At 39.3% G+C, this 18691-nt stretch overlaps 1 protein-coding gene across 1 annotated transcript in view; it reads left to right on the top strand.

Annotated features, from left to right (window-relative positions):
• MFSD2B (MFSD2 lysolipid transporter B, sphingolipid) overlaps positions 1–18691 on the top strand; it is a 255778-nt gene that overhangs the window by 176901 nt on the left and 60186 nt on the right. Inside the window, exon 11 of the mRNA XM_085610602.1 lies at positions 10086–10195. Within this exon, the coding sequence (XP_085466728.1) occupies positions 10086–10195 (110 nt within the window). The remainder of the gene's footprint in view (positions 1–10085; positions 10196–18691) is intronic.

Genomic DNA, 18691 nt, shown 5'->3' with positions numbered 1-18691 from the left:
TCCAATGGGGGGTTGTATAAGACCAGGCAAAAGCTCAGATGAGAGATGTTCTGTCAATTCTATTTCTTCGTTGATTACTCCCACAGCCCGCGGGTTGAGCCGTCAAGTGAAGAGTTTAGATGTGGTTTGGGCAAAGATGATAATGCTTTATGTTTCCCCATAATATACCAGTTAAGGCTTTGATAACACAATGGGTGGGGCAATAGAGTGCTGCAACAGCTCAAGACCCTATGGCAAAAGACCTAACTATTCTTGCCAAAAGAAAAAAGACCTCTCCCTGATGATCCAGTTCGCACTCTAATTGAGAGGGGCAAAGGGACATAAACCCTACTACGCGCGGTATGAAGTACAATTCTTTGCTTGGGGTGTAGAGATAGGATGTCAAAGGAGCGGCCTTTGTGTGTCCTGCACTGCGGTGGACAGGACACACTTGTATAGTACAAAAGTCTCATGTGCCCCTCCTCCTCAGGGCGCTATGCTTGCTGGAGCTGGAAGTTACCAATAGGCCACAACAGCAACGTCGCCTTTTAATGAAGCACACTTCACGAAAATGTTTGGTGAATAAATAGATATTTTTTAAATCCTACAAGAGTAGAGTCGGAAACTAAAAAGCAAGTTTTTTTTTAATGTATTATTACCTTTTTCACAATTTAACAAAAAATGATTACATTAGCATTGTGTTATGCATCAGAGACTATGCAAAGGACCTTGATGATATATATCTTCAAGGCGAATAGGTGTGGAGTTAAGAATAATACATCTATGCTTCCTCCGTTCCTACGTGTTCTGCATTTTGCTCCGCACTATTGTTTTAACCTGATATTCTGGGGGTAGATATTTAGTACTAGACCTACAAAACACGTATCTCTTTAGCCTCGATCTTCCATAGTTTAATCAGTGCAGATCGAAAAACGTATTCCACCCACTTAAAGAAGGGAGGTAGAAAGGAATACAACATGAATTGTGTCATTTCTCTTACAAGGATCACTCTTGTTACAGAAATTGTTATGGCTCATTAAGTTGTTTTTGCACAGCAGCGCTTAGATGGTCGAGTTTGCATTTTTTTCTGTCCTATGTGGATCGACGGGCCAACAGCCAGGGCACCCTCTATTCCACATTCGGACGGAGCGCTGTCGAATACTTAGACCTGTATTAAGGTCCTTGCTAAGGAATCATTTTTTAAGATAAGTGTGAAGACAGAAAATGATAGAAATTGAAAGTGCATTTTCAGGTGCTGGAAAAAAAAAATTGCACAGACTAAAATGTAGGTACTTATTGGAAAAACCTCCATAGCTACCATAATTATTAACCTCCATTAAAAAATTGGAATTACCAAGAAAAATATCGTGCTTTACAAAAATCAGTGACATAGCACAATATTCTAGCTAGCGCGGAAGAAATATTATCATTCTGGTGAGAAAGTATAACTTAGATCCATGCTAGGCAGGCCTTCTGTGCGAGCAGTAGAAATACAAGGGACTGTAAAGCAAGTTCCAAGATGTGAGAAAATCCTCTATGGGCAGTAGTCTTTTTTTCCTGTGTTTTAAAAAAGTAATTTGTCTCTATTTACTGTATGTGTTTAAAGTTCTCAAGACTTTTACATCTATAGTTTTGTTTCAGAAGGTAAGTTCTACTGTAGGTCCTTTTGACAATATATTTTCACAAATCAGCCACAGTCTTGATCTGAGCTCTGACTGAGCTCCTACAAAGCCCAAGTGCTTTGACTCATAAAATAAAAGATCTTTTCTGTGAGGAATTGCTGATGATTGTAAATTAGCTCAAATCTGTGACGTTTTTAACTTAGTAATTAATGGGGAGAAACTGTCCAGAAACTTTCTCTTGCCCCAATTATCGCTCCACAGACTTGAAAGTTTAAAGAGTAAGTTCATTAAGGTAGATGCAATAGTACAATAGAACTAAACAACAAAATGGGGAAGGAAAAAATGAGGGCGGGAAATATATTGTTGATATACATCCACTTCACAGAGTTTAAACCAAGCAACCTGGTGATCAGAACATAACAGGATGCCTCCAAAGTTTTTTGGGTAGACTTGCAGGTTGTCTTACTCCTCTGTGAGTGAATTGATTGTTTTAATAGGTCGGTTCGCAAAATACAGAATCACAAATTTCAACTTGCTATGATTGGCTGGAATCAGACCACCATGTCTGTGATTGCTTTTCAATAAAGATTTTTTTTTTACCTTTAGCCCGTTTTCCTAAATAGAAAACGGGATGCATTTAAAAAGGAAAATGACATTTTTCACAAACTTGTTTTACTAGTAAGCAGTGGCACCGTGGCCCATTGCCTACTTCTAAGAAATATTTTTGTAAACCTTCACAAATGGGAAGGGATCCCATGTGAGGAAATAATACACTTTTACTCTAGAGAAGCTGTATGGATGTAGAATTCAATGGAGAAAAGGTGAATATGCTACTGAGTCCTGGAAGAGCTATATTCAGAAAGGAAAGAACAATTTATTATTAAATACGGAATCTCCACTGTAGAAAACTACTGCCCAATCAGTTTATTCTGAAAACTATTCACTTTTAAGCTGCATATTGTATTTTAAAGAACTGTTTCTTCTTCTATTGTGTTTGTGATTGGATGGCATTGTCTAAAAAAATATGTATCAGAAGAACGAGAAAAGCAATAGAAAAATGTAGCTTTATCTTAAACATGTATATATTACTTAATGAGTACATTTTATATAAAGGTAATGGAGAAGACTAATTTATAGTTCAAATTTCCCTTGTCTTTAGTAAGTGAAAATGCTTATAGCTGCACGGGTGACCAGTTACATTAAACTTATCGCTCATGAGATGTAAACATCACATAGTATCTGGTTCGTTTTATCTGTGACCTGCAACTGTGTTCAAAATAGCCCAGGGCCACTGAAACCGGGGCGCTGGCCTACCTGGGGGGACTTAACACTCAGCATGTCTTCGAACTCTCCTTCGTCAGAACACACCTTACCACTCAAAACCTACAGGGGCCTATTTAGAAAGGCATTTCGGACTACGTAAGGTAGTACTCCTGCAGTACTCTTTTATGTACTTTCCATGTTTTTATGAATTGACCATAAAAAATCTAAAATGAGAGTATAATAGAAATTGTCAGATAATATTCGTGTAGAACTGGTTAAAATGGAAAGGACTGCGGCCTCTTAGTACTTTTATTAGTACTGAGTTGGAGGTTTTAGGAACAATTCACAAAGGACTGGTCTTAGAATATTTAAAAGAATTCTAACATGCCTCAAAGGCATGTTAGAATACTTAAGAGAATACTTCTGTAGTGTTACCTGCTGCACTCATAAATGTTCTTTTGAATTTGGCGGGTCTGGTGGTTTAGTGAACTAATGCATTCACTCTAGAAACCTGTGTTTGACCTCATGGCCACAAGTTCAAATCCCAGTGGGGTGGGCTCAGCCTTTCATTCTTCCGAGGTTGATAACAAGAGTATCATTGAGCTGAGCAGTAATAAACACCTCTTATTGAGTCCCAAGGGAAGAACTTGCATTTTACAATATACAATATGCTATTCTTTTCTATCCTTTCCTTTCCCTGACGAAATTGGTAGTGGACTTATTACTCCATAAGTGCATTACAAAACAGATAAATACATTAATCTATAATGTATACAGAGCTAACTAAATTGTAGTCAAATGGTAGTGATGTTTATATGCACCATTGGATTACATTTCACTATGTTTTTTTTTTTTAGTAATGCACCCTTAGTTCTTTCTGTTATATTTGTTGTTTTAAATTAATAGTGCTGAAGGAAGTTCATGTTGTTTCTAAATTAAAAGCAAAGCATTGTTAGTAGCTATACAAAAGTATGTTAGGACTTTTTAAAATAAAGCTGTTCTGCTTTATTAGATTTAGTGCGTACATGCTGGTTTATTCATTGGCCATCTTTCATTAATGACTTGCAGATCTTTTCATAGTCACATTCGGGTGACCGAAGTTATTACATATGAACTTCAAACACCAACAGTGAATCAGTGCATCAGGAAAACTGTGCCAGTCGCATCTTTCAGGCATACTCCTAGGCAACTACTGTGACTTTTTTGATTGTAGACATTTCACTGATGTACACTGTGGAATTGCAATGCCACAGTGCAAAAGCACATTTTCTTTTCACAAGGAAATAGTTTTTTCCTGTGGCGAAGCCCCTTCCTCAAAACCCCCTTGAAGCATGGGCATGTTTCATTTCTTTTCACACCCTGGGTAGAAGTTGAAGTTATATCAATCTGATGTGTTTGTGCATGTTCACAAATTTACAAGGCAAATCATGACTTGATCATTCCACTCCCCGCTGTGTGGGCATATTCATGCCCAGTTTTAGGCAACTGCGTGTAATACTACACAAGATTACATGGATTGACACCTGATCGTTTTCTTATTTATTACTTTTTACTTTGTGAATCTGATCGAATGTGTTCACCTCAAATTGTAGCTATGTATCAATAAATGTGTAAGTAGCATTCATCCCTAAATAATTTTTGTAATATTTATTTAACCAAAATAATGTCTTAGCGAGTTTTCATGGCAAATATTTGCAGCCCATTCATGTCCGCTTTTTCTGATGACAATATATTTGGCTAATATGCTACATGCAATTCTAAGTCATATTTTATATCTATATATATATATCTATATTTATATATCAAAGCTCAGTTTTTCTTCATTTCCCAAAAATAAAGACAGCACTCACGGGAGCAGTTGCTTAGATGTATTGGCAACGCAACAGACGCGTTTCGGATTACTCCTTCATCGGTGTTCTTGAGTCACACTGGAAGCCGTCATTTTAAATAGGCAAATCGTTATATGTGTAACATTGAAAAAGGACAACCTTCCATTTTGCATTATAGGCTCCATTTTAACATGGTTTTAGTTTTCAAATGCATATTGACTGTAGCACCAATGCTAATATAAAACCAAGTAATTTACAATCAATTTGATATATGCAAATCAATTCATTATGTTTCATCATCATACTATTATTAATATGATGTCCCGCCGTATATCGGCAAAGGCTATTATACTGTAAATCGACATGTTGTCTAAACATAATTCATTATGAACTTTTGTTCTTAAGACGTGTTTCGGCATAATCCATTACAGTGTTGCAGTAAATACATTTCATAATTTTTTCCATTATTAAAAAAAGTCAGCCTTATTATTTTGCCGTGTATCAGCCCTTGTTCACATCTTATGATATTCCTTCATACCTTCGGATTAATTCCCAAGGTGTACTGCTAGTTCCTCCCCACTAGTCAACCCTTTGGGGGCTCTTGTTTGCAGATCAATGATATAACGAGACTCAAGTCTGCGCAACTTTAAAATTCTGTCGCCTCCCCTTATATGCACAGGTACATGGTCAATGACAAAATATTGTAGCAGATCCCTGTTACTTTGGTGTTTATTGGCAAAATGCCTGGCCACTGGATAAGAGAAATCTCTTTTTGCTATTGCTCGCATATGTTCTAATATGCGGATTTTAATGGGATGAATTGTACTGCCTATATATCTCAGTCCACATGGGCATACTAGGCAATAGACCGAGTAGGCAGTGTGGCATGTCATGAATTTGGTTACAGTTTTAAATTTTTTGACTCACCGGTATTTTGTACTTTAAGACCTTTTTGCTATTGATACAGGCCTTACATCTTCCGCAAGGGAAAAGGCCCTTCATTTCCTTGATTGTGCCCTTCTTTTGTATATTTCTTTCCAAATGGCTGTGAACCAACATTTCCTTCAATGACCTAGCTTTCTTAAAAGTCACTAATGGAGCTGATGGTATGTCTTTCCCAATAATCACGTCTGTCTTCAAAACATGCCAATTCCTTCGGAGAACATTCCTTATTGAATTTGCATCTTCCGAATATGTCATAATTATTCAAAATCAGCCATCATCCTTCTTCTTTGGACTCTTATCCTTTACTTCAAAAATTTGATCCATCAGATTGTCTCAACTTGTCTCAATGTCTCTAGCAACCCCATGTTATATCCTCTAGCAGAGAATCTGGCGATGCTTTCTCTGGCTGCTGACTTAAGATCACAAACCCTAGTACTATTCCTCTTTAATCTGAGGCATTCACCATACGGTATACTATGGATTAATCTAGGTGGGTGACTGCTTGTGGTGTGGAGTGTGGAATTACCCGCCGTCGGTTTCCTATAAAGTGACGTGCATAATTTGCCATCTATTATGGAAACCCTTAAATCCAGATAGTTCACTGCCACTGAACTAATTTCTCCTGTGAATTTAAAATTCACATTGTTCTGATTTAGATGTTCAATAACTGCACCTGCCTGTTATGCGGTCCCCTTCCAGACCAAATTCAGATCATCTATATATCTGTACCAGGACACAATTTCCTTCATCCATACTTCATTCTCAGACGACCATGCCACCCGCTCCTCCCACCAGCCTACGAATATATTTGCGATTGCTGGGGGCGAAGTATGTGCCCATGGCCGGCCCAGATATCTGTCTGTAATACTTCTCTTGAAATAAGAAGATATTATTAGTTAGACAGAATTCGATAAATTCCATGAGCATAGAGTTGTGTTCCGCACATTTCAATGGTCTTTTACTCAAAAAGGTTTTCACAGCCTTGAGTCCATCTTTATAGTTTATACAAGTATATAGACTTGTGATGTCCAATGTAATCAGCTGATATGATGGTTTCCAATTCAAATCTTGTATGTGGCTTATGAAGTCCTGCGTGTCCTTTATATATGAGGATAGTTGCAGTACAAATTGAAACAAAAATTATCAACAAATATTGAAAGATGTTCTGTCAGACTGCCTTGGGATGATACAATTGGTCTGCCTGGTGGATTTTAACTGTCTATATGTATTTTCGGTATATGGTAAAAAGTTGGTGTTACCGGATTTGTGTTACGGAGGAATAAATATACATCAATTTCCAGCATTGATTTGTTGTGTCACTTTTTAATCAAGGAATGATATTGCTGGATACTTTCATTCTATCCTTCTCTTGCCGTTATTTCATAGTGTCTTTAATCTGACAATTGTTTTAGTGCTTCCCCATATATTGCTCCCTTGTTTGTAAGATGATGTTGCCGCCCTTGTTGAGGGTTTGCATATTATTGTGGTATCCTTCAACAGGCTTTCCAGTGCTTGTGCCTGTTTTTTTGTTACAGTTCCTCTTTTAATTGGATGCTCGGTCTTGACTCTAGATTTCAGTAAGTCCTTAATGACCGCGTCTGAGAAAATGTCAATCGCATCTGTTGGCATTTGTGGCATGAACTGTGAGGTTGGCTTGAAAGGACTTGCAGCCACTTCCTGCTCAATTCCCAGTCATATTGATCTTTGGACAATATCCTGGGTGTCATTACTTGCCTCCTCTTGTTCCAGGTGTAAGTCATCTAAAATTTCTAGAGATGCCAGACCGTATACTGCTAAAATGTCAGTCACTCTAAATTTTTGTTTTATCATCCGTGATTCGTGGATAGTTGGTTTCAATGTGAAATACTTATACAGTTTGAGCTTTCGAATAAATTTAAAAAGATCTATTCTTGTTTGAGTGTATTCCATTTGATTACTAGGGCAAAAAGTGAGTCCTAACCTTAACACCGTCTCTTCAGTGGCTGTAAGAGTTCTAGGTGTCAGGTTAACTAGCGTCAAATTCTCAGTTCTTACCTCCATTTGTTCCCCCTCTTGCTGCGTGTTACGCGCTGGGACATGTTGCCTCTTCCTGTACCAGACCCCTTCTGGTTTTGCGGTGGTACCTTCCAGTGGCTTGCTTTTGCAACCCTTTAGCCAAGACTTGCAGATCAAGTGAAATTCCTTGTGAAAAGGATTTTTCTTGCATTTTTCCCCTGAGGTACTGGCGGTATCATCACCTCTGGCGGTTCATTCTCCGTCACATCTGACTCAGATGTTTCCACTCTCATTGTGGGGAGTGATCCTTTCTTCATGGACAATTCCTTCCTAGGTCCATCAAACTTCTTCGCAAAGGTCAGGCTGACTTTTTTGAATAATGGAAAAAATGTTGAAATATATTTACAGCAACACTGTAATGGATTATGCCGATACACGTCTTAATAACAAAAGTTCATAATGAATTATGTTTAGACAACATGTCGTTTTACAGTATAATAGCCTTTACCGTACCGATATACGGCGGGACATCATATTAATAATAGTATGATGATGAAACATAATGAATTGATTTGCATATATCAAATTGATTGTAAATAACTTGGTTTTATAATAGCATTGGTGCTACAGTCAATGTGCGATTGAAAACTAAAACCCTGTTAAAATGGCGCCTATAATGCAAAACAGAAGATTGTCCTTTTTCAATGTTGCACGTATAATGATTTGCCTATTGAAAATGACGGCTTCCAGTTTTACTCGAGAACATTGACGAAGGAGTAATCTGAAACGCGTCTTTTCAGTTGCCAATAAATCTAAGCAACTGCCCCCCTAAGTGCTGTCTTTCTTTTTTGGAAATGAAGAAAAACTGAGCTTTGATAGATATCGTGGGTGCACCCCCGCGACACAGCACCTGGCGGTCACCAGTAGTTAGTTCTTGTTAGGTCTGCTTTTCAAAAGACAGAGTGATTTTTGGTTTGCCAATAACTTTGACGAATCTTCACGAAACTTTGCTAAAAAAAAAGTTCATCCTCTTCAGCTCCTTCCTGCAAAGTCTCGGGGTGATCCGTCAAGCGAGGGCCAAGACGAAAGGGGGGTCCCATAACTTAAAATCTCTATGCATTTTTCATACACTTCTTTGGGACAGGTTATAGGAAAAACTAATGAATGGAATGACACCAAATTTATCAGGATGCTAGATCTTGGTCCGCTGAGTGTGCCATTTGTAATATGGTGCAAATCCGTTCAGTAGTTTTAGAGATATGAAGGGTAAGAAATAAATGTGTATTTTGGCAGGTGGGCTCGCCAGAGTCCGGCTGACGTCCTGCAAGAGCAAAAAAGAAAAAATGGAGGCCTGTGATTGGTCAGGCGGACAATTTTTTCCATGAGTCTTCACAATGTCGCAGGAGCATCTCGCAGGAGACTCTCACTCTCGCAAAAGCAAGCGCTCTGATTTAACCGTACATTGCTGTTTACTGTCATTAATTGGAGGTGTTGTGGTTAAATCTTTTTTTTTAAATGTTAATATGTCGCAAGACTCTCGAGGGATCGTGAAAAGTAGGAAGGAGTAGGTGATGTTTAAAATTCACTCTGCTATGCACACTTGTTACTGTATGAAGGATTCTTACTAAAGATGATGTTTAACAGACTCTACTATTTATACTCATGGGTTTGAGAAGAGTTGTGAGTATAGTTAAGGCTCATCTAAACATCCTACTACACACCCATCATCTGAGATAGAGGTCTGAAAGGAGAGCCCAGTCCCTCCCCACACCCTACTACCCACACCGATCATTACAGAGAGAGGTCTTAGCAGAGAGGTCAGTCCCTCCACACACCCTACTACGCACACCCATCAGCTGAGGGAGAGGTCTGAAAAGAGATGGCAGTCTCTTCCAAAGGTTAAAGTAATGTTATAGTTAGTGGTAATAAAAATATATTTTTTCGTTTAAAAAACCTTAGTAATTTACTGAAAAAATCCAAAGGTTAAGGAAACATTATAGTTAGGTGAATTTACAATTGTTAATGAAATTAATGATGGTGTTTGATATGTCATTAGTGATGTCATAAATGATGTCATAGAACATGCCATAAGTGATGTCATAAGCAGTGCATGGCAGGGGTGTAAGTTACAGCTAGTGCTGCTGTCTATAACAGGTGAATCTGTGTGTTTTTCTTTTTTTTGTTCAAAATGTTAATGTTCACACTGACAAATTCACCTAACTATTATCGTTACTTTAACATTAGTTTTTTTAAGTGAATATCTATATATCTGTATCTATATTTATATATATGTATATATATAAAAAATCAGGTAAAGTTATTTTGTGTACAGGGACGCCATCTATTTTCAGCCTTGTCAGACAGTAATCTGCTAGTGTTTTCATGTGAATGCGTGTGGTTATGGGTGCATGCCACAGTTTATGTGCTTCCCTTTTGTTCTTCATTCTCTCAGTGGATGATTCCATTTGCAGTGATGCTGGTCACCATTCCCAGTCTGACCGTGGCGTACGTGGTGGCAGTGATTTCCGGCGTGAGCATTGCAGCATCTCTGCTGCTGCCGTGGTAAGAAGACTTAACCAAGAGGCATGAGAGGGCGTGTTTATTTAAGGAATTTAACAGGTTTATATAGTATCAAAACATGGAACCTCGTGATAAGGTTTCTCATTGTAGGAAGTAACATGCTCATACGAAGTGTAAATGTGAATTGTAGTTTTACGTGTACAAACAACCCCTCAGTTTCCTTTCCTATTTCTCGTCCCCTTTATTGTTATCTTACTACCTTATTCGGTTTATTTGTTTAAAACTGGGATGGTGCCTTAAATTTCAAACAACTATCACTTATTTTTATTTATTCATTGACAAATATATGTTATGCTTAATACCTTAATGCTTATGCTTAAGCATTTCTTAATGCTTAATAATTATATGTTATGCAAATACCTCATTGTAATGTGTGTAGGAAGCATTAGGTCAGCAGAGCAATGCCATTTCAATTTGAAGAACATGTGCAAACCAAATTCAGCTTCTAATCTTAGGACTAGAAGTATCAAAAGACTGGTTCCATAAAGCGGTCCCAAAGTGCGCACTGACATTGGGCTACCAGTCCTAAATTTTGCAATGTGAGCTTTGGATAATAGGTCGCATCACAAAATCACCAGTCACAGTAGGCGACAGAACAGCCTCTCTAATTAATATTAATAAGTCAGGTCACTATTTGTGCCCCACTCTGATTGGCTACAAACACAGGAATGGTGGTCTGCAAGGAACGGCAAAGCACCATTCTGGGGTTTCCACTGCCTAATAGAAACCTTTTTCTTTTTCCCCTTAAAGGAACCAGTGCTGTTTAAAAAATAATTTTAAAAAAGTTTAATGTTTGTGAAAATGATGGGTTGAGCAGGCAGAGGTCTTAGGCAGCCTTAGGCAGACATGCCACATCAAATAGTCACGCATAAATCGACAAAAAGAAATGTCACTTTGTATGGGCCAGGAAAGTCAATCCCAAAATATTTATGCTTAAGGACTCCTTTGCCAGATTAAGACTTGTATGAACCAGGGAAGAGCAAAAGGACTCTGAAGAGGGGTCTCAGTGCCTATTTGTTCAGACATCAACGGTGTTGGTTCTAAGTAGGTGTCAAGCAACAATTAGGTCTGTCATTATCAGATAATGTAGTTTGGTTGTTCTATTATTAAGAAAGGGCTACAAATTGCAGTTAAAGGCAACCTGAGTGATTCAAACAAGAATTTAAAGAACTATAACATAGAAATCTACTCTACTTGCTTGTCAGGTGGTTATCTACCAACAATGCTAGAAAAACAAGTTGTAGACAGCACATGTTCACTAAATAAAGAAGCACTTTGGCTTATTATTACCCAGAGCCAAGTGTAAAAAGCAATTACATGATATTCTCACCAATTTAGGTAGCCCTTTTTATTGAAGTAAAAACATATAACTTCTAAAAAACACACGAGATACAACTCCTGGCACTGTCATGCCCATGTCTCAGCTACAAGCCATCTAGGCAAGAAAGTGTTTTCCATCTCAGGTGTACGTACATCCATTCGCATATATCCACATCTACATCCACACAAAATGGCATCAATGTCACATAATGGGGAAATATGCTTCAAAACATAACACCACCTGCAACCAAGCAATGGACAACAGTTCACCCCCAGCAGAACAAAATGTCTTTAAACAGACAGCCATGCATATAATGCTTCACAAAGAATGCAGTTGTCTCCAGCCTTGAAAAGAGTGAGGTGCATACTCAGGCAGAAGCAAAGGTGAAGCCAGAAGAGTTTTAGAGGTGTGTCACTTCATCCTTGCTTCACTTGGGACACATAGTGGAGATGCTGGACAATACGACCAGGGCCTCTCACCTGAAAGATCCTGGATATTCCTCATCTGCCAGATGAACAAGATATTGAGGTCTTTCAACAGCCTCTGTCAATGGAGGTGCTGGACCACCATGGTGCCACACCATTGGAGATCCATAGGGTTCCCAAACTGCCGACAATAGTCCCAGGAACACCTCAAGCTGTCAATTGTACAGCGTCTATACTCTGACGGCTGACATACAGAGGAAGTGGGTGCAGTGTCTTCCAATCTAAATAGGACAACACACAACAAAGGGGAGAACTCCAAGTCATTAACATTATGACTTGATGCCTCATTTTGTTTCCCAGTCAAATTCAGGGTAACTTGCAAGAGGAGTGTTTATGCCTTCATGTATCCTCAGGCTGCAAGGAACATTATGGAGAGCAAGGGACTGTACTGCCGGGATGTGGGGGTTGCATTAAGTGAAGCAACAGATGTGTACTAAAAATTCTCATCAGACTCAGTGACACTAGAGACGATTGTGCTTGTGATTGTATTTTTGAATAGGGATAGTTACTCCTTCCTCCTCCCGTGTTCCGCCTTTGCCTTTCCATTCTCAACCGGTAGTGAGCATGTCTATTAGTCTACTGTTGAAAGGCTATTTACAGTCGTTGCATTCTGTGATATGAGTTGTGGTATTGGACCACGTTCCGTGGAATAATAATACTTGAGGAATGTTATTCCTCTGGATTTTATGCCATGTATGCAACATTGAAACCTAAAATTGGGGTTAATAGGTTTATAAAACCTCTGAAGATTATCACTGTGGTCAAGCTAGTCGAACTTTAGCTGACTCTAATTATTAGTGATTCAGTGAGGCACTGCTATTGTAGTGTTGGGATTCATCCCATATGTGGCAAGGGTATGCCCAGATGTGGGTCCTGTGCTAACTGTGCCACTGGAACTAAGCTGCACCCGACTGAAGTGCCCCAATCAGGGCAAAACCGGTCGTTGGTTGCTTGTGTTCCAGTTCAGAGAGGACCTGGCTTGGCAGTTCGGGCTGTACTGTTCCTGCTGGAGTAGCACCAAGATTTATTTCCGTATGGCTGGGTCCAGTCTGAGGTGGCCTGGTGGGCAAAAGAACGATGGGTTAGAATGCTAACCAGACCGATTGCCAGTGATTACCTATCCTTGCCACTGTTATGTGGCAGGGATAGGTCCAAGGGCACTCCTTATGAAGACATTGAGCTCAAAACCATAAGGCAAGGACTAATATTCAACATGTTATCAAATACAATCCACATAACTTGTGCATGTATCTGATCTATAGGTATAGTAGTGTAGTTCCTATTTCCCTTATAGGCTCTGCGCATTGGAATAATATACACTATAGTTCTTGCATAGGACTAAGGTCAGTATTCCCCTATCGAATACATTAAAATTAATTACTTGTGTGTGCCAGCTAACTCAGAGGTCACTAGAAACTTCTCGAATAAACAAAAAGGGATTCGTTTCTGACAACCGCATAAACAGGACAATTTTGTTTCCCTTAGAATCGGAACGCATCTCAGAATCGTGGAAACAATAGATAACAGTTTCACTCAGTCAATCTTGCATGCTTAGTTTCTTCAGAGCTACACAGAAATAGATAGACGGGCGTTTCAATAAAAGGGTTTATTGAACAGTCTTGTTTCTCGTGTAAGAGATATGAGCTGTTACAATCATTAGACAGTAAGCAAGATATAATATGCACAGCGTAAGCAGTAAGAAGAAATAATACTGCAATAGCATTGTCTTTTAGCTATGACATATATTCATATATACATACATAAATAACACAGGCTAAAAAGTGAATACTCGTCTGATGCTTCTAAATAGTTATACCACAGTGTACCTAACCTAAGTGTAGTACGAGGTAAGAAATAGGTGCTGTTTTCTATAGTATTGTATATACTAAGTTTAGTATGCCAAGAGTCCCTCTAGGTTCTAGTCAGCTCCATACCTTAGAATGAGAGAGGTGGGAATCTCTTTCCGGGTCTCAAACTCTAGCACCCCGCGAAGGGTGTCAGAACACTGCAAGCCGGATTCTCTGTGAGCAGGGATGACAGCATCTGGTCAGTGCGTCAGGCCGGGATATGGTCTCTTCCAAACTTGCCGTGGTGAACCGTGCAGTCAAGTCGTGCCGTGGTTTGCCAGGGTAAGGAAGGTATATTTATACCTGGAAAGTGCTTAGGAATGCTAGCATTGACGTAAAGTCGGGCAGAGGAAGACGTCATGGATGAACCCCTAAGGAATAGTAGTTCATGCATAATAGATGAGTTCTTGGAGAAATCAATAATCCTAGCTAGGGTAAGTCCCGTTCGGCTTAAGGGTCTGGTTTCTAAGAACTCGTTGAGACGTGGGATGAACGGATGTAGGTGACCATGCCTGTATTTGGATAGCATGGCTCATGCCTAAATAAGGACTGGGTTTCTATACCTAAATAAGGGCAATGCAAATTGTGCCTATATAAGGACATAATTCAGGGAAACCTATATACGGGTATCTAAATCGAAACACAACACCCACTGCATTGATGAATGATCGATATCACTAAATGCTAAACATGCTAAAAACATAAAATTGAGTATCACATGTTCACTAAAAACATTTGTAAAAGCATACTAAAAAGAGTCCTTGTTAAAAGTGTGCTACACATGAAATGCAAAGTTGGTGTACATATCAAAGAAATGTTTCATTCTAAGCATATATTTACAGTGAATGCTAAGTGAATGAACTGAAATATATACACATATGTAAAGAAATGGTTCAGTTTTACAGAAAGAAAATAGTTCAGAGCCATTTCATGTCATGAATACATAAATGTGGAAAAAGGCGACAATGTGTCCCTGGAAGTGTTTCAAAGAAGTCTGTTCTCTATGAAAAGTTCTACTGTAAGCAGAGCTTTTAGCCATAAAAGAAAAAGTCAATATTCACAAAAGTGTGATCTTAAGAAAGTTCAAAATTTTGTCTTTTGTTTTGAAAAAAATGAAGGCCGAATTCATAGATTACATGGTACACTGTGAGCCAAATCAAAATTTATTTGAAGATGCTGGGGAAAACATGAAATCCTCTAATCCAGTAGACAAAAAGTCGTCTATTGTTGTAGGTGATAGGCCGATTACCTTGTTTAGAAGACTAACTGCACATAGATGTGATGCATCATCAGTAGCAGTGTTCGTTGATACCTGTGTGCCGGTTGATCCATCTCGTACCTCAGCAGTAGCATGTTGTGTCTGTGAGATCTCAATGAATGCCGTCATAAGGATCGGTAGCCTCTGGGGACAACACAGAGCATGGGCCGTTATCGGGTCCAGCAGAGTATCGATGTCCGTTGGCACGACTGATGGGAGTGTTAGACAGATGTCTAGCACACATTCTTCACCGCAAAGCAGGCAGCGTAGAACAGGTAAGATGCAATCTTGCCAGATTGGTCTGAACGACAGAAACCATGTGGTATTTAGTTCTCGTAGACGAGGTAAACCCAATAGTTACACTATGAGCTCACAACACTTCCTTTCCAGGAGAGCATTCTCCAAGGTGCCGGGAGTGACGCTGGCGGATTGACTTGCCATAGCGTAGCAGAAGGAATAAAAACAGGATTCCTGCAACGAGTGCTAAAATTAGCTGCAGACCACCAAACACCGAGTGCATGAAGTTTGGAATGATTCCGAGGACTGCTTGAAAGGTATTAACAGTCCCGAACATACGGTCTTAAATACATGCACAATACTGCTCGTATCAGACATATTTAAGATACGTCCCAACATTTCTGTGAAATGTGTAGGGCAATTTGTCCTTAACAGAGCCTGTATCTCAGCCGAAGTCCTTGCGACTTGTAGATCATAGGTTTCTTTGGCCGAGGTCAAAGGCACAATTTGTTGTAAAAGAATGGCTTTTATTCTGCTTAAATTATCAATTCGTATGGAAGAGATGTTCAGTGAAGGCCATAAAGATGACTCCCTGACTGTGTCTGTTTGGGGGAACAAGGCTTGCATACAGCAAGTGACCCTGGAAGTAACCGTTACTAGATATGGGATACCTGGCAACTTAAACATCAAAAGGTAATGAGATGCACACCATGCGTACTCTATATTTTAAAGTCATGTCATCTCTTTCAAACTGTGCTGGCGTGCAAACTTGATTAGCGCTCCGCCCAATTGCGCTCAATGTAACAGAACACATTGGCACCTCTTTTGGTGCCAGTTCAAGCTGCACAGCTGTGCAGCTTGAACTGGCACCGAAAGAGGTGCCAATGTGTTCTGATACCTGGCAACATGCCACAACAGCTCTGATCATTCAACATGAGGTAACTCCCATTTGAAAGTTGTCCAAACGTTGGATTAATCACAGCGGCTGGTGAACCTTGCAGGTGGCAGGATAAATTTGCAGTGGAACCGCTACAGGCCTGTGTAAACTTATATCCCGACATATGAGTGAACCGCTCAGTGCATTTTCACAGTGTGTACCGCTAATAAACACTTCACGCCCCCCACTCCAACATCTGTGTGTGTAAGGTAAATCCCAGGATGTACTGATGTATTCTTTACCCAACCTTTCATATTTGTCTACTGGCATGTGTTTAAGGCAATACTGAAAATGGAAAGTTGTAACAGGCAGAGTTATTTTGCCATGTATGATCCATTCGGTAGCTGGTTTTTCTGCTACTGTAAATGGCAATTTTTCCAGTTTTTCAATGCTCCCTTTTGTGCCAGTTCAATCTTTTTTCAGTGAGATTGTAATCAGAAAACAGAGAAGAAGTGTTGATGAAACGCCAAGGCACATAGCCTGCATGCAAGTTTTGTAGCGTCCAGCCTAATGACAGAATAGAACGTAATTGAGACTGGCCTTGACGCAGCAGGACCAAATCTTGTTCCACGATGTCTATAGCAGAGGATACAATGTTGCCTAATGAATATATCCTGGATGACAGAGTCATTAACCCATTGTCGACCACAGCGAGAGATTTCTCTAAAATAATACGACAAATTTCTCGTATTCTTTCTGCAGCGTCTGCTTGGGTAACCTACCATATTTCATTATAAGCAGCATAGATGCCGGCATATGTGAAACGTTTTTGACGCGGTTTTCTTGGACCTAGCAAGAATTCCCTAAGGTCTGCGTCTTCTTTAAGTAAAGATAAGTGTTGTTTCAAATCCTCTTGTGTAGATGTCTTTAGCCAATCAAGGCATAACTTTCCTACACTGTATGTTGTTACTATCCTTGGATGCTGTCTTTGAACATAGCGTGGGTCCGGCCTATTGATTGTTAAACCTTGTATCTTCTTCAGGAATCTTTCTTGACAGATTTTTGTGTCTGTGGGCCAGAGCAACAATTTTTTCCATTCGGAATCTGATCTGTTGTTTTGTAAGATAGTATGTACATTGACCACCCCCTGTGTAGTGCTATTACTTGCAGGTGTAGGTATGGACGGTTTGTTCATGTCTTTGATCTTGGCTAACCCAAGGCAAGATGTTTGTTGGACAGTGTCATTCAAAAACATTATCTGCTGTGGGATGATGCAGGCTCTAAACAAAGCTTCTATCCCCTGCACTTGCCAATCTTTTGTACCCCAACGGATTTTGCGTCAATTTTGTCTTTCCAAAAGTCAAAACCCTGTCTAGGCAGTTGGGCAATAAAGGCTGCAGAATAAATTTGTTTCGTATTGGGTAACATATTTTTCATTCCCATTTTGTTCACATTTTTAAAGTAGAACGTTTCTGGATTGGATGTATTGTACCCTGAAAAATATGGAAACTGCATTTCAAACGTTTTTGAGCTACCCCTTGGTGGTGTAGAACAATGTTCCCATTGGTTATACATAAATACATTTCTAGGTGTTGCAGATCTATGCAAGAAATTATAGTGGTTGTAACAATAAAGCTGTTCATAGTCTGTTGAACCCTCTAAGTATTCATGGTTAGAGAATGCAGCAGATCTTTCTAGATCAGACATCATGTTATTAACAGTCTCAAAGTCCCAATCATCAGAATAGGTACTGGAGGTAATAAAGTCACTTAATGATATCTTAAATAAGTATGGAATCTTCAAAAGTTCTGACGGACCGAATATATCATAATCCGTTTTGTCCTAAACTATACCATCTTGTATAGGAACAGCTGTGATGTTCACTGCTGACAAGTCTCTTGCATCACGATGGGATGATTTGTGTGGTTTTAGAAGTAAGTTCACATTTTTACTTCGTGTGTCCAAATGAATATATCTTCCATTTATCAGCATGCTCAGAGTCATTACTAAAGCTAGCCAAAGCAGTAAGAAAAATATTCCAGAAATAATCCATGGTGAAACCAGATAAGTCTTTTTCACGTGATGAAAGAAGTCTTGTGCTTGTTCTTTGAAAGTTCTTTTGGCTGGCATCGTTTCAGGTTCGCTGGGATCCTCAGCAAACGTATCAAAGTTAATGAAATAGCCAGAAGCTGTTCTGTCAATGGTTGAAATTGCATCAGGATTTGTTGAAATCGCTGGAACCAGTTGATCACTCGCTACGTTGGTGTAGACCAGTGTATCAGGACAAACTGTTATTTGAGTTTCAAGAGGAATAAGTTCCATAGCATTGTTGCTTAGTCCTTCATTTCTTACTGTTGGATTCTCAATGGTGATGAGTCTTTCAGTTTGAACCTCTTGGATAGAATCTAGAGGAGTGCGTCTGCTTCTTGGTTGGAGTCCACATGGCCTACTGC

Source organism: Triturus cristatus, chromosome 6 (assembly GCF_964204655.1).
Source record: "Triturus cristatus chromosome 6, aTriCri1.1, whole genome shotgun sequence".
NCBI classification, from domain to species: Eukaryota; Metazoa; Chordata; class Amphibia; order Caudata; family Salamandridae; genus Triturus; species Triturus cristatus.
Note: the sequence above shows the minus strand (reverse complement) of the source record. Positions and strands in the feature narration are given on the sequence as shown.